Source organism: Pteropus alecto, unplaced genomic scaffold (genome assembly GCF_000325575.1).
Source record: "Pteropus alecto unplaced genomic scaffold, ASM32557v1 scaffold25, whole genome shotgun sequence".
NCBI lineage: Eukaryota > Metazoa > Chordata > Mammalia > Chiroptera > Pteropodidae > Pteropus > Pteropus alecto.
The window spans coordinates 14,159,098-14,171,952 of record NW_006441955.1 but is presented as its reverse complement, the minus strand read 5'-3'; the positions used below and the strand labels follow the sequence as shown (position 1 = coordinate 14,171,952).

The following is a 12,855-nucleotide window of genomic DNA, read 5'->3' as shown; positions in this document are numbered from 1 at the left end:
TGGGATATGGACCTGGAATAAAGGAAAGAGGCATTTTAGGCCAGGGAGCAGTATTAGCAATAGATCATGTGGGAAGGAGCGTGGTGTGGGTATGTGTACCTACAGAGGCTGTTGGTGGAAGAGATGATAGTAACGAGATAATCGACTAGAGTGGAGAGTTCCAATATCAGAGGAGTTGGAATTTAATAAAATACGTGAAACTGGGCAATGCTGGATCTTTAGATTTAGGCAGAAAATGGGTTAGAGCTGACTTAGTAATCTTGATTTATTAGGTGATAGAGAGCAATCAGAAGTTCTTGAATAAGGCAAGCAAATTATGAAAGTGTGTGAGTAAGAGTTTTTTTCTGGCATTTGTATGCAGAGAGATTAAATGCAAGGGAACAAGTTAGGAAACGAATGCAATAATTCAGGCAAGAGACATGGAGAGCTAATACAAGGGTGGGAACAAAGATTGTGAAGGGGAGGAGATGAATCAACGGAAAAAAAAAAAATGACTGGACTGGTTGCCTGATAGGGTGTGAAGGGTGAAGGAATCTGAGGGTCAAATATTCTCCTAAAGCCCAGAAGACCAGTTAGTTTTGTTATGAATAGAAAGCGTCTAGAGAAACTGAAGTAAAATATGAGTTTAATTTTAAACATGGATTTTAGGTAATGACGTTTAGGAGTGCGATTGAGAAATTGAGACTGGAAATAAGAGATTTGGGTCAAATCAGCATAAAGGTTGATAGATGATGCCATTAGGGAAAACAAACTCCGAAAGAGTAATTAAGTGTTTAGAAAAGAAAGAGCAGAAACCAATTTCATAGTTACAAGGAATCAGTGAAGAAAACAAAAGTATAATTAAAGGAAGAAGAGAATCATGGTAGTGATATTTCATGGAAGTGACATCCCAGCCATAACCAAAGCCTAATGATGAAACCCCTACATGTCTCTGAATATTTAGTCATGTAGTATCATGATTAATAGTACAGGGTCTGGAATCACCTGGCCTGGGTGAAAACACTCTGGCACCGTGACTTATTAGCTGTGTGACTCTGAGTAAATTCCCTAACTCCTCCACTCCTGTTTCCTTATCTATAAAATTAAGAAACAGAACTTTCTCCAGTGGTTCTTGTGAGCCTTCAATGAAATCTTCCATGGAAATAGGCAAGTAGGGGGTTAGCACCTCTTAGCACGCGGTGTCAGCTGGTCTCAAATGACTCAGGTAAGCACCTCATCATTTCTCTCCAGCAGACTCTAAACAGCTTCCTAATTGTTTTTCTATCTCAGTCTCTCTCTATTCCAGGTTATTATGCGTCTGTTTGAAAACCACATTTGTTACGTAATTCTATTGGATGAAGTCTAAACGTTTTTGAACAGATCTCCAGATTCCTCATCATCTGGCCATTTCCAATCTTTTTTCCTACCATTCATTCACACATCTAGAGGCTCTATCACATGGAACTTTCTGATGATCCTGAGTATACCATAATATTACATTACTGTATCTGTGAAAGCAATTCGACCTAGAGACCTCTGCCCTCTATGCCCGTCAAACTCTTACTTATCAAAGTTCTGGCCCAGTAAAAATATTATGTATATGCAGGGGGTCACAGTGGACATTGTGGTTACCTCCCCAACACCTGTTTCTGTTCTTCTCCCATTATGTATATGCCATTCCATCTGATGGGATTGATCCCACTCCTGGCTCTAAGTCAGGATCTGATGGGTTTAGGGCTGTGGGACAATGGTAACTAGTTTAGAAATAGGAACTTGACCTAAAGAGATCCAATCAGAGTGAAACTTATTCTAGCTTTCTAGTACATCTTGATATCTAGGAGTGTCCTCTTTGTTCTTCAGCATTGTCTTGTTATTCTAAATCTTTTGCATTTCCAGATACATTTTAGAACTACCTTGTTAATTTTCAGGAAAAAAAAAAAACTGCTGAGATTTTGATTACATTGAATTAAATCTGTAGATTAATTTGGGAAGAATTGGCATTAAGCCTTTCCCCATCACGAACATCGTATATTTCTCTATTTCTTTAGGTCTTCAAAATTTTTCCCCAGATATATTTTGTGGTTTTCGGTATGGATGTCTTTCTTATTCATCTTTGTTAAACTTTGGTGCTGTTTTACTGGTATTTGTTAAATTTCACTTTCTGTGTGTGGAGTGTTAGTATATAAAAATATAGTTGATTTTTTAATGTTCATTTTGCATCCAGGGTCATTGCTAAATTCACTTATTAATTTTCAATCTTTGTATATTCATTCAAATTTTACTATGTAAGTAATCCTGTTGTCCATGACTAAAGATGCTTTGCTTCATTCTTTCCAAATTTTATACTTTTATTTTTTTCCCTTGCCTCATTGCACTGGTTAGGACCTCCTGTACCATGTTAAATAGACATGGTAATAACAGACATACTTGCCTTGTTCCTAAACACAGGAAAAAAAGCATTCAAATTTCACATTTAGTATGACATAGTCTGTTGGATTTTGTAGATTCCCTTTGTTGGAATAAGGAAATTCTCTTCCATTCCTAGATCGCTGAGACTTGTTATCATGAATGGGTATTTAATTTTAGCAAATATGTTTTCAGGATTCATTGAGATAATTTTATGTTTTTTCCCTTTATTTGGTTAACTTGGTAAATTACACTGGTTGATTTTCAAATTTTACACCAACCTGGCTTTCTTGAAATCAAGCCCACTTAGTCATGACGGATTATCCCTTTGTATGTATCAGTGGATACAATTGCTAATATTTTGATTAGGTTTATACATCTGTGTTTATGAGAAATATTGGCCTATCATTTTTCTTTCTTGTAATAATAATCTCAGATTTTAGAATCAGAGTTTGGAAGTTTGGGAGTATATCCATTTTATTTATTCACTGAAAAAAGTTTTAATACCTTTTTTCAAATTTTTTTTAAATTTTGAAATAACTTTAGATTTATAAAAGAGTTATAAAATATTTGGCTACATTTTACAAATTAACTTAAAGTATAATTTTCATTCAATAAAATGCACAGGTTTTAAGTGTACAGATTGATGAGTTTTGACAAAAGACTACATTGTATAACCATAAGCCCAAACAAGATATAGACTATTTTCATTGCTCCAGAAAGTTCCCTACTGCCCGCTCCCTGTCAATCTCTCTTGACACTTTGGGCAATCACTGACCTGATTTCTATCACTATAGATTCATTTGCCTGTCTTAGAATGTCATATAAATTAAATCATTTGATGTGTACTCCTTTGATTACTTAAATTTTTTTCCCCCACTCAACATGTCTGCATTACTATCCTATGCAGCTGCATATCTCAACAGTTCTTTCATTTCTATTGCTGGGAGTATGTGATTTATGAATATAACACGATTTATTTATACATTCAACTGTTGATGGTCATTTTAGTTGTTTGCAGTTTGGGATATTATGAGTAGGCTCCTATGGACATTTGTGTACAAGCCTTTTTGTAACATATATTTTCATTTCTCTTAGGTAAATACTTAGGAGGGGAATTGCTGGATCGCAAGGTAGTGAATGTTTGACATCATGAAAACTACCAAACTGTGTTCCAAACTGGCTGTGAGCACGTCAAATGGTGCAACAATGTGTACAGTAACGTGGGAGGGCTCAGGTGACTTGCATCCTTGCCAACAAATGGGATGGTTAGTTTTATGAATTGGTGGGTGTGTGCTCTCCCAGTCTCCCCAATTTCAGTAAATGACAGCAGTACCCATCCAGTTCAACCCAAAATCTAGTGATAATCCTTGATTCCACTTTCTCTCAAACCCTACATATAATCAAAACAAGCCTTAAATCCATCCACATTATCTACTTTTCTCCCTCTCCACATCTATGCCCTCAACTCTAAGCCAAACCACCTTCATCTCTCTCCTGGTCTACTGAAATAACCTAATAATTTTTCTCCTTGCTTCTACTTTAGATTCTTTCAATCCAATCTCCCCATGGCAGTTAAAACGGTTTTTTTTAAAGATATAAATCTGATTGTGTCTTTCTCCTTCTTAAGAGCTATCCAAATGTGTCCCAATTTCCACTGCAAGGCTAATAAAATCCAAATTTCTTACCTAAGTGACCTGGCCTTGCCTACTTCTCTGGCCTCTCGGCCTAACCCTCTCCGCTTTCCCTTTGCTGTGTTCCAATTAAACAGTGGTTTCTTTTCAGATCCTCTAATACACCATGTTCATAAGCAATTTACTGTCTGTGCACTAGTGATTCCCTCTGCCTGGAATCTCAGCAGTCCTGTAAGTTATCACTCTCTCTTAATTTTTCATGCTTTTTCTTCTTTCAATTTCACAAACCTTGAGTTTTCAAGATAATGCTATCTACACATTTATCTCACCATGGTTCTTCAGTTACTTCTGAGTCAAGTTATAGCTGTCCTCCCAGACCTGAAGTTTTATGGTCCTGTCATCAGTGCTGGATCTCCATGTTGCCAACTGGTCGCCTGTCAGATGAGGGATTCACTGCCCCAGACAAAGCATTAAAGGGCCGAAGTTTCCTTCCCAGAACAGGGTTTTCCTTTCTTCTTCTGTACTGACTCAGTAACAAACACCATGTCTAGTTCTGACCACCCGAGTGAGAAATAGCCACTGCCAACATATTGGTGTCACTATTTTGAGGAATTCCTTTTAGGCCAAGCTCATGCACTCATTGCTCCTGCCTAAGACAGATCCTATCATTTCTACTGGCTATTCCTCATCTGGGGGGATGGACAAGGTCAGTGCTCTTGCTGCCATATCCCAATTAATCCCTTTGTCAGCTGTTCCAGGTCTCCTAATTCTGAACTTCTAACACTTGCAGGCACAGTACCCTAGATGTAACATCTTCTCAAGTTCTGGGACAGAGCCTTGACCTGAAGTTTCCTTCTCCAATGTGCTCTTTTAAAAGATTTTAGTCTCTTAGGAATCTTTTACTGTTATTAACATACAGAGATACCTTAGACTCATAGCTCACAATAAATGAAGGAAATGGGATTGGATTCTTTTGCTTGCCATGCTAGACTGCTTTTCAGTGTGTGCGTGTGTGTGTGCGTGTGTGTGTGTGTGTGTGTGTGTGTGTGTGTGAGAGAGAGAGAGAGAGAGAGACAAAGAAAGAGAATACCATATATATTATTTTATAACCCACTCTTTTCACCTACTTTTAATGTTAATAAGTCTGCAGAATCATGTCTACAACATACATTTACATACATTTTGGACATTATACAGCTAACTCAAAATGTGTTTAATCAATTCATTTTGTTAAACTTTCTGTTTTCAATTTTTCATTTTAAGCAAGTCTATGATCAACATTCTTATAATCTATGCACTTGTTCGATTACATCCTTAAAGATAAATTTCTAGTGGTGGAATTGCTGTGTCAAAGCCATGCACTTGTTTTAGGACTTTTAATATGGAATGCAAATGTCATGCTCTTTTCTGTCTAGATCCCCCAAGTTTTATCTTTTGCCTGCCCCTTTAAATTATTTAGCCACCCCCTACCCCCACCCCACACACAGGAATATTTAACATTTGGACCTTCTATGTCTCACTCTCCTTTCTTCTGATTATCTAGCAGCCAATCCCCTCTCCCTTACCCCTTTGGTTTTGCATCTCAGCTCCCAAAACATTTTGATTGCCTCTGGCATTTATGATTCATTTTCTTTTCTTTTTTTTAAGTTTATTGGGGTAACATTGGTTAATACAATTATATAATTTTCAGGTTTACATTATAATTTGACATCTATATATTCTATTGCGTGATTACCACCCATGTGATTCATTTTCACTTTTTATTCTGGATGTCAAGATACTTCCTTTGGGTCAGGCTGTGGGAAATATGCCCTCTTAAAATCTCCATGCTTTTGAATGAGCTATTCCCTCTGCCTGAAATGCCTTCTCCTCTTGCTTGTAGGTGAATTCTTATTCTACCTTTAGAAATCAACTCAGGCATTGCCTCCTCCTGGAAGCTGGCCTTTATATGCCCCACCCCACCTCCAAGCTTTACTAATATATTTCTCCCCCAGCATCTTGATCTTATCTCCATAATAGCACTTATTATATTCTAGATATTAATGTAATACAACAATTGACAGGCATGGCCCAGTGTAATGTTGGATTGCATTTAACGAAGGTGATACCAGAGGTAGATAACTTGGTAAAAAGGTGAAGGCTTCTAAAAGAGGCCTACAAAAAATAAAAGCTACAGGAGAAATTTCTACTGAATATGACTCACTTTAAATATGATTCCATATGACTTTAACATTTCTCCCTTAGCCATGATCCTGATATTTGCCCTGTGGTTGTCCAACTACATCCCCTGGTAGCAGATGTTCCCTGTGTTGTCCTGTGGGACCAGTAGTCAAGCACGTGCTTTGTACTGTCTCCTATTCAGAGGAGAGTTTCCAATTTTAGAGAATAAATCTAGTAACATCTGAGATCACATATTATTCAGGTGTGTATCCCCAACACTAGAACACAGTGCCTGGCACAGAGCATATGCTCAGTGAATGCATTTTAAATAAATGAATAAGTAGATGCCCTCCCAGAGGCTGCCCTGTATCTTATCAAGGGAAAACTTCCCAGATGATAAGCACAAGCTTAAATCACTTTCAATTACTGAACATCAGCTGGATTCCCCTGACTATATTCTTTCTGCCCAGTTGACTGGACTTTGCCTAAGTTTTGTTATATCTTTTGGAAGCAGGTTTCAATCGCTTGGCTATACCTCTGGAATCTACTTCTAAAACCAGAGCAGCCCTTCCAGCTCATGAAGTAAAGCTCTAGCATATGGTGCTAGTCTGACAATACAAAGAGCAATATCTTTCTTTGAATAATTTCTGTAAGACCTCACTGTCAATGCTCTATGTAAAAACTAAAAGCTAGACATAACTGAGCTTTATCCCATAACAAATATTCTAGGGGAAAATATTAGAAGTCACAGCCACATAATAAATTGCAGCCTGCTGTATACTAGGCGTACAGAGTATCATTGAAATTTAGACTACATTGCTTCGAGTTCCAGAGATTTCTCTAGAGATTTTAGGCTAGCACTAGGTGAACACTACAAATCAGACCTGACTCTGGCTTCATTTATCCTAGGTTTGGTTTGGAGTACCTGCTGAAGTTAGAATCACAGAAGTTCTTCTGGTCTGCTCTTACTGCCTTATTAGTAAATGCTGGCACTGTATCTTTATGTACTGTTAATAATTATATCACAAATAGAAAAAACTTTGTGATATTCTAGGGACATTCATGTTTTACAGGTGATAAAATAGTGTTTATGCATTCAACAGCTATTTATCGCAGGTCTATTTTGCGCCAGGATGGTCAGTTGCTTCTCTCCACATCAACAAGTTGAAGGGGCAGCAATATCCTCTACTGAATCCCAACATAGTGGACTGCTCGCTAGATCATGCTCACCTTCCTGAAATTTTCCAACACTTTTACAAACAGAAGCCACTTAAGTTACCTCATTTTACTCCTCCTTCAGGGCCAGTCAAGGAAACCTGAGCTGAAGCAAGCATTATGTCCACACTAATTGATTGTTTTCTACAGCGGATTGACTGTCAAATTAAGGCTAATGGAAATGCTTAAGAAATTAATGCTGCAGAACCATAGATGAGAATATTGACCTAGACATTGTCCAAGTGTTCAAGGCTGAATTTATGTCATATTGTCAGGTTGTCTCTCAAAAGATCCAATGGTTTCAGCCTTAACATTCACCATTTCCCTCTACAACCTTATCTTCTCTGAAATTGCTTGAATTTTTGCAATTTAAAATGGTTTGTTCTCATTATATTGACAACAGGCTTTTATTTTTTAACAATAAAAAATTAAAATTAAAAGAATAGGTAAGTTCATATAGTTACATTCTATATTAATTCAATAGTCTAGAAAGAATTTAATAAATTTCTACATTCTTCCCGAAAACATTTTTAAAAGGTATTGTAACAGAAAAAGATATCTACACTTCCTTTTCTAAGTTAAAAAAATGAAATTCAATTATGAGAAAAATATAAACATTTTAAATCAATAGTCTCTTTGTTAAAAAAATTGGCATAGAATTGTATGAAGAAAAACTTACCTGATACTTTTGTCTGTGTCTTTAGATGACTCAGAGCTGTCATCTTTCACTATTAAAAAAAAAAAAAAGGATTCTGGTATTCTGGTTTACATGAAAGATTGAATACATGGCTTTATAGGCACTCTTTCTGAAGCCTCAATAAAAGAGTGATAAAGGAATCAAAATAAGGTATAGAACCTTAAGGAGAACAAAAGAAAGATGACAAGAAAAAATTTCAGGATGGGAAGCAGATGTCAAGTGGCAATTGTCTTAGCAGGCCATAGGAATTTGAAACCTAACTACATGATGAGGGGAGGTCAATGAAAAAGCAAGCAGATACATACTTCTGAACTTGAGAAACAATTCAGGAATTGCAGGTACCAGCTACCTCTGAAAGGTGAGAGATATAGTACAGTCACTCAAGACTTAGACTTTCATCTTATGCAAACTGATGATCACCACTGCCCAGTCAGAAGGAAGGAAGTTTAATCTCTGGAGAAACTGAGTCAGAGAAACTCAGGATTAGATGACACTAGGCAGAAAGCAGAACAAGAATATGGTAAGGGCCTGCAAACAGGGAATAAATCAGTAGATTACATTGAATAGAAAAGATTCCTACTCTATTCCCTTGTCCAGCTCCCAATGTATAATAAGCAGCTAGCATCTTTCTCCAGGTACAAAACGTGAGCATTTATCTCAGGGAAAATAAGCAAGCCTAACTAATGGTATGCCCAGGTTCTCACTGAATAATGTTATAATGAAATAAAACTGTCATTAAGTCCAGTCTGTATTCAAATATTTCCAGTCTTTTTAACGATTGATTTCTATTCATCATATGTCCCGCATGTGAACAGTCAAAGATCACTAGACATTTGAGTAAAGTCAATATTGCGAAAGATAACCACCAAAACAAATAAACAGGGAAGAAAAAAGAAAATGGAAACATATATTTCTGGAAATCTTCCAGAATATATATTGAACAACAACAACAACAAAACAGAGGTAGATAATAGGAAAAATTAGATTTTTAAAAATTAGAGGATCAGACCTGTAGATCCTACATCTAAATATTTGAATATTAAAAAGAGAGAACAGAGAAAATGAAGGACGGTAATTATAAAAGAAATCTCATAAGAAAAATTTTTAGAACTAAAGGATTAGAGTTTTTTAAAATGAGATTTAAACAGCTTATCAAATGCCCTACATGATGAATGAGGAGGAAAACAAAAACAAAAAAACTATACCAAGAATATTAAGAAATTTCCGATCACTGGGAATAAAGAGAAGATTTTTTAAAGCTTCCAGAAAGAAATATATCACACATGAAGAACTGGACATCTGAATGAAATTGGGCTTCTCAAGATTTAACACTAGAAACAAGAAGGCAATAAGGTCTTTACAATTCTGAACGAAAATTATCTCCAAACTAAAATACAACCAGATTGTGATCATATGAGAGGGGAATAAATACATTTTAGGCATGCAACATCAGAAAAGATTTAGGTCTCATGGACTAGGAAGCTCCTAGAAGATGTGCTCCAACAAAATGAAGGAGCAGACCCATCAAGAGGAAAATAAGGGATCAAGCAGGAGCATCAATCCAAGAAGCAGGCAAACAGGCCAACCCAGGATCCCCCAGGATCCCCATGAGAGAACTGCCAGTTCAGAACTGGAGGAGGATGGAGTGCCACAGGAAAGAAGTCTCCAAGGGGAAAAGGCAATAGAATGCCTGGGAATTGTTTTACAGCTTTGTCAGAGGTTTAGGGGAAGAATAGATGATATATAAAAACAAACAAGGGAATGAAAAATTGGGCTACTTGCACAAAAAAATAAAAGCATCATTCATGGCTCTTCTGGGACAAATATTTACTAAGTCATATTAATGTAACCAAAATATATTAGGAGAATAAGGGAGAGAAAATATGGGTGGAAATAGTAGTATAAAGCCTATAGGTAATATCGAAAACTGAAAACCCCAGAAATATTAGTATAGAATAAATTTAGAAATACAGTGGTAAATTCCAGAGAAACAACTAAATGCATTGAAAGCTGTTGGTACCTTTTGGGGGTGGGTACAGCACCCAGCCATGAAAAGTGTGGGCTTCCAAGGTCTGCTATTTTTCATTAAAAACTGCTTTGTATTATTTGTCCTTTAAAACTACAAATATATTTTTCTTTGCAGGAAAGAAATATTTAGCATTTTCAGTTAAAACAATCAACTTAGAGACTTTGCTAAAACATTATTGGACTATCTGGTGCAATGAAATACAAAAAGGAAAATCTCCAACAAATAGATCACACACATCATCCTGATAAATTTATTTAAAAAAAAAAGATTTTCTGATCTCTGTAAAAAACAGCATATCTGTAACAATACTATAATCATCAACAAAATAGGGTCTGAATTATGATGCTGAAGCTTGTGTTCTTCAATGAGTTAGCTATGCTACTGGACTGAATTTCTTTTTCCTCTGATATGCAGAAAGTATTTTTTCCCCAGAGGAAGGGGTATTCCAATATCTAACAACAACAACAACAACAAAAATTACTCCCTGTAAAAAGAAAAGGGACCAAAACCTGAAATCCTATGAGACATCAGCTGTTTCAATTGGAGAGATAATTTTCTTTAAAATTGTTCTATTGTTATGAAGATTAAAAAAAACAACAACAGTGAACAGATTGGGAGCTTGAATCAAAGAGGAATCAAATCCTTGTCACATCTTCCTAACCACAAGAAGAATGGGATGTATTTTTACAGCTATCAGATTTTTAAGGAGTATGTAATGTAAATTAATATTATAATCTCCCTAATGTTTCTGTAGTTATTCTCTATTTTTGTATTACGACTCTAATATCTGTCAGTTACTATATTATAGTTTATTTAGATAAGTATCTGAAACTTATTAGTGTGATCCTCTTTTATTTAACAAAAGCTATGGGAATATACCTGGCTAAGAGAAAAATGGTTACCTCAGGCTTGGCTACCTTCTAGACCTTTCCCTTCCCTCTGCCAAATTTCATAAATGAACTAAAGTAGAAGTTGGAAGGCACTTGAAAAATTCCCTTGTCCAACTCCCGACCTCGAGCAAGAAGCACTTTGACAACATCCCTGAAAAACAGTCATTAAACTTTCCCAAATGAACACGACTTATAAAGTGTTCTGAGTATTTCTACTATGAACGCTAGTGACAGGCAGTTTTACTACCTGCCAACGTGGCTTTGTACATACTTAAGCACCTTGAATTGTTAGAATATCCTTCCTCATGTTTGGCCGGCTGGGACCTGGATGGACTTTACCATTGAGGATGCTGCAACTACGGTGGCATTTACTTCTAGGACAGATCAGTTAGGCACCCAACTGACTATATAATTCATTGTCCAAACTGGAACACGGAGTGAAAGCGGATACTAGAAATAATTACACCGGGACTGTCCCAGGTTGTCTGGTGTGTTGTATGTGAGCATCCTCACTCCAAGGTCTGGGGCCCAGAAGGGGCTCTCAGGATATGGGAAAGCCATCGGATATGACTCAGAGCTTGGTGCGTTCTTGTCAATATGCCAAGGCCAAGACCTAGCTATTCATGCGAGGCAAACATGTTAGAGAAAGTTTAGGGAATGAGAGGCATTTGCATGTCTGCGTACCAAATACCAGGCTTAGGTTTAGGATAACAAAATTAATTCCAGACCACTGATTATGAGGAAAAAGTCCCCAATTTATTCAAGGTCTGTTCTGGCAAAAGTCAGGGCCAAGCCTGTGTACTCTGGACTTCAGTTGCTATAACCTAGCAGGCCTGGCTCATAGTTTCAGCATCAGTCTTACTTTAGTTTTCTGGAGCAATGGAGAAGATATTTCCCTTTTCTGTGGGACATCCCCTCAAATACTTGAAAACAGCTTTTACGACTGCCTTTTATCTTTTTTTTCTTTTTCCTACTAAACATATCCAGTTTCTTCCATCATGGAAAATGTGAGGCTACAAATGGAACATGCTGGTATTCCAGATGAGGGCCCACCAAACCAGAGTAAGGTAAAATTATCATCTAACACATGCTTAATAGACGGGCACTTTCTATTACTGGTTCATATTAAACTTGTGATCAAATAGCTCCCTACGAATTTTTTTGTAGAAGACAGTACTGTTATCGAGTCAGGTCTCTTCCATGCTGTTCGGACATTTTAATTCTTTCATCCCAAATGAATGGTTTTATGCTCATCCCATTAAGCTTGGAGGCATGGGGGAAGTGGGAATGCCCAGGTTGGAGCCCCGGCTCTGCCCTCTGTGACCTTGGGCTTCATCGTTGATTCTCAGCTTCCTCACTGAGGAAGAGGCTGAAGCTCAGATGAGTAAAACATTACATGAAAGCACTTAGTAAACTATGAAGTAAAATCAGTATCTAAGTTTATATGTATTTTTTATTTATTCATTCTACAAATTTTTACTTAATACTAGCAACCAAACACTGCACTAGGTACTGAGGGTACAGTTCTAGCCTACAGAGATGATACAATTATAGCTACCTCTTGAGTTTCTCATTTATACTATTGACTATCTGTTCCAGTTCTGTGTTATATAAAATTGTGATGATAATTATTTCTATGCATTTCCTAGCTATCTTTATATATTAAATGTATGTGAGCGATCTTGCAGCATTCTAGTAGAGACCTTTTTTCAAGTTGTTACAGGTCGTTAATTCTCATTGGATGCAGTTTTTCACAGAAATTCACATAGTACTATTCTACCATCTAACTTAGAGTGGACAAGTTTTCTGCATTTCTTCGCTTTCTCACCTATAGCAGCTGTCTCT

At 36.8% G+C, this 12,855-nt stretch overlaps 1 protein-coding gene across 1 annotated transcript in view; it reads right to left on the bottom strand.

Annotated features, from left to right (window-relative positions):
- UBE2U (ubiquitin conjugating enzyme E2 U) overlaps positions 1–12,855 on the bottom strand; it is a 34,376-nt gene that overhangs the window by 8,302 nt on the left and 13,219 nt on the right. Inside the window, exon 6 of the mRNA XM_006919277.1 lies at positions 8,074–8,122. Within this exon, the coding sequence (XP_006919339.1) occupies positions 8,074–8,122 (49 nt within the window). The remainder of the gene's footprint in view (positions 1–8,073; positions 8,123–12,855) is intronic.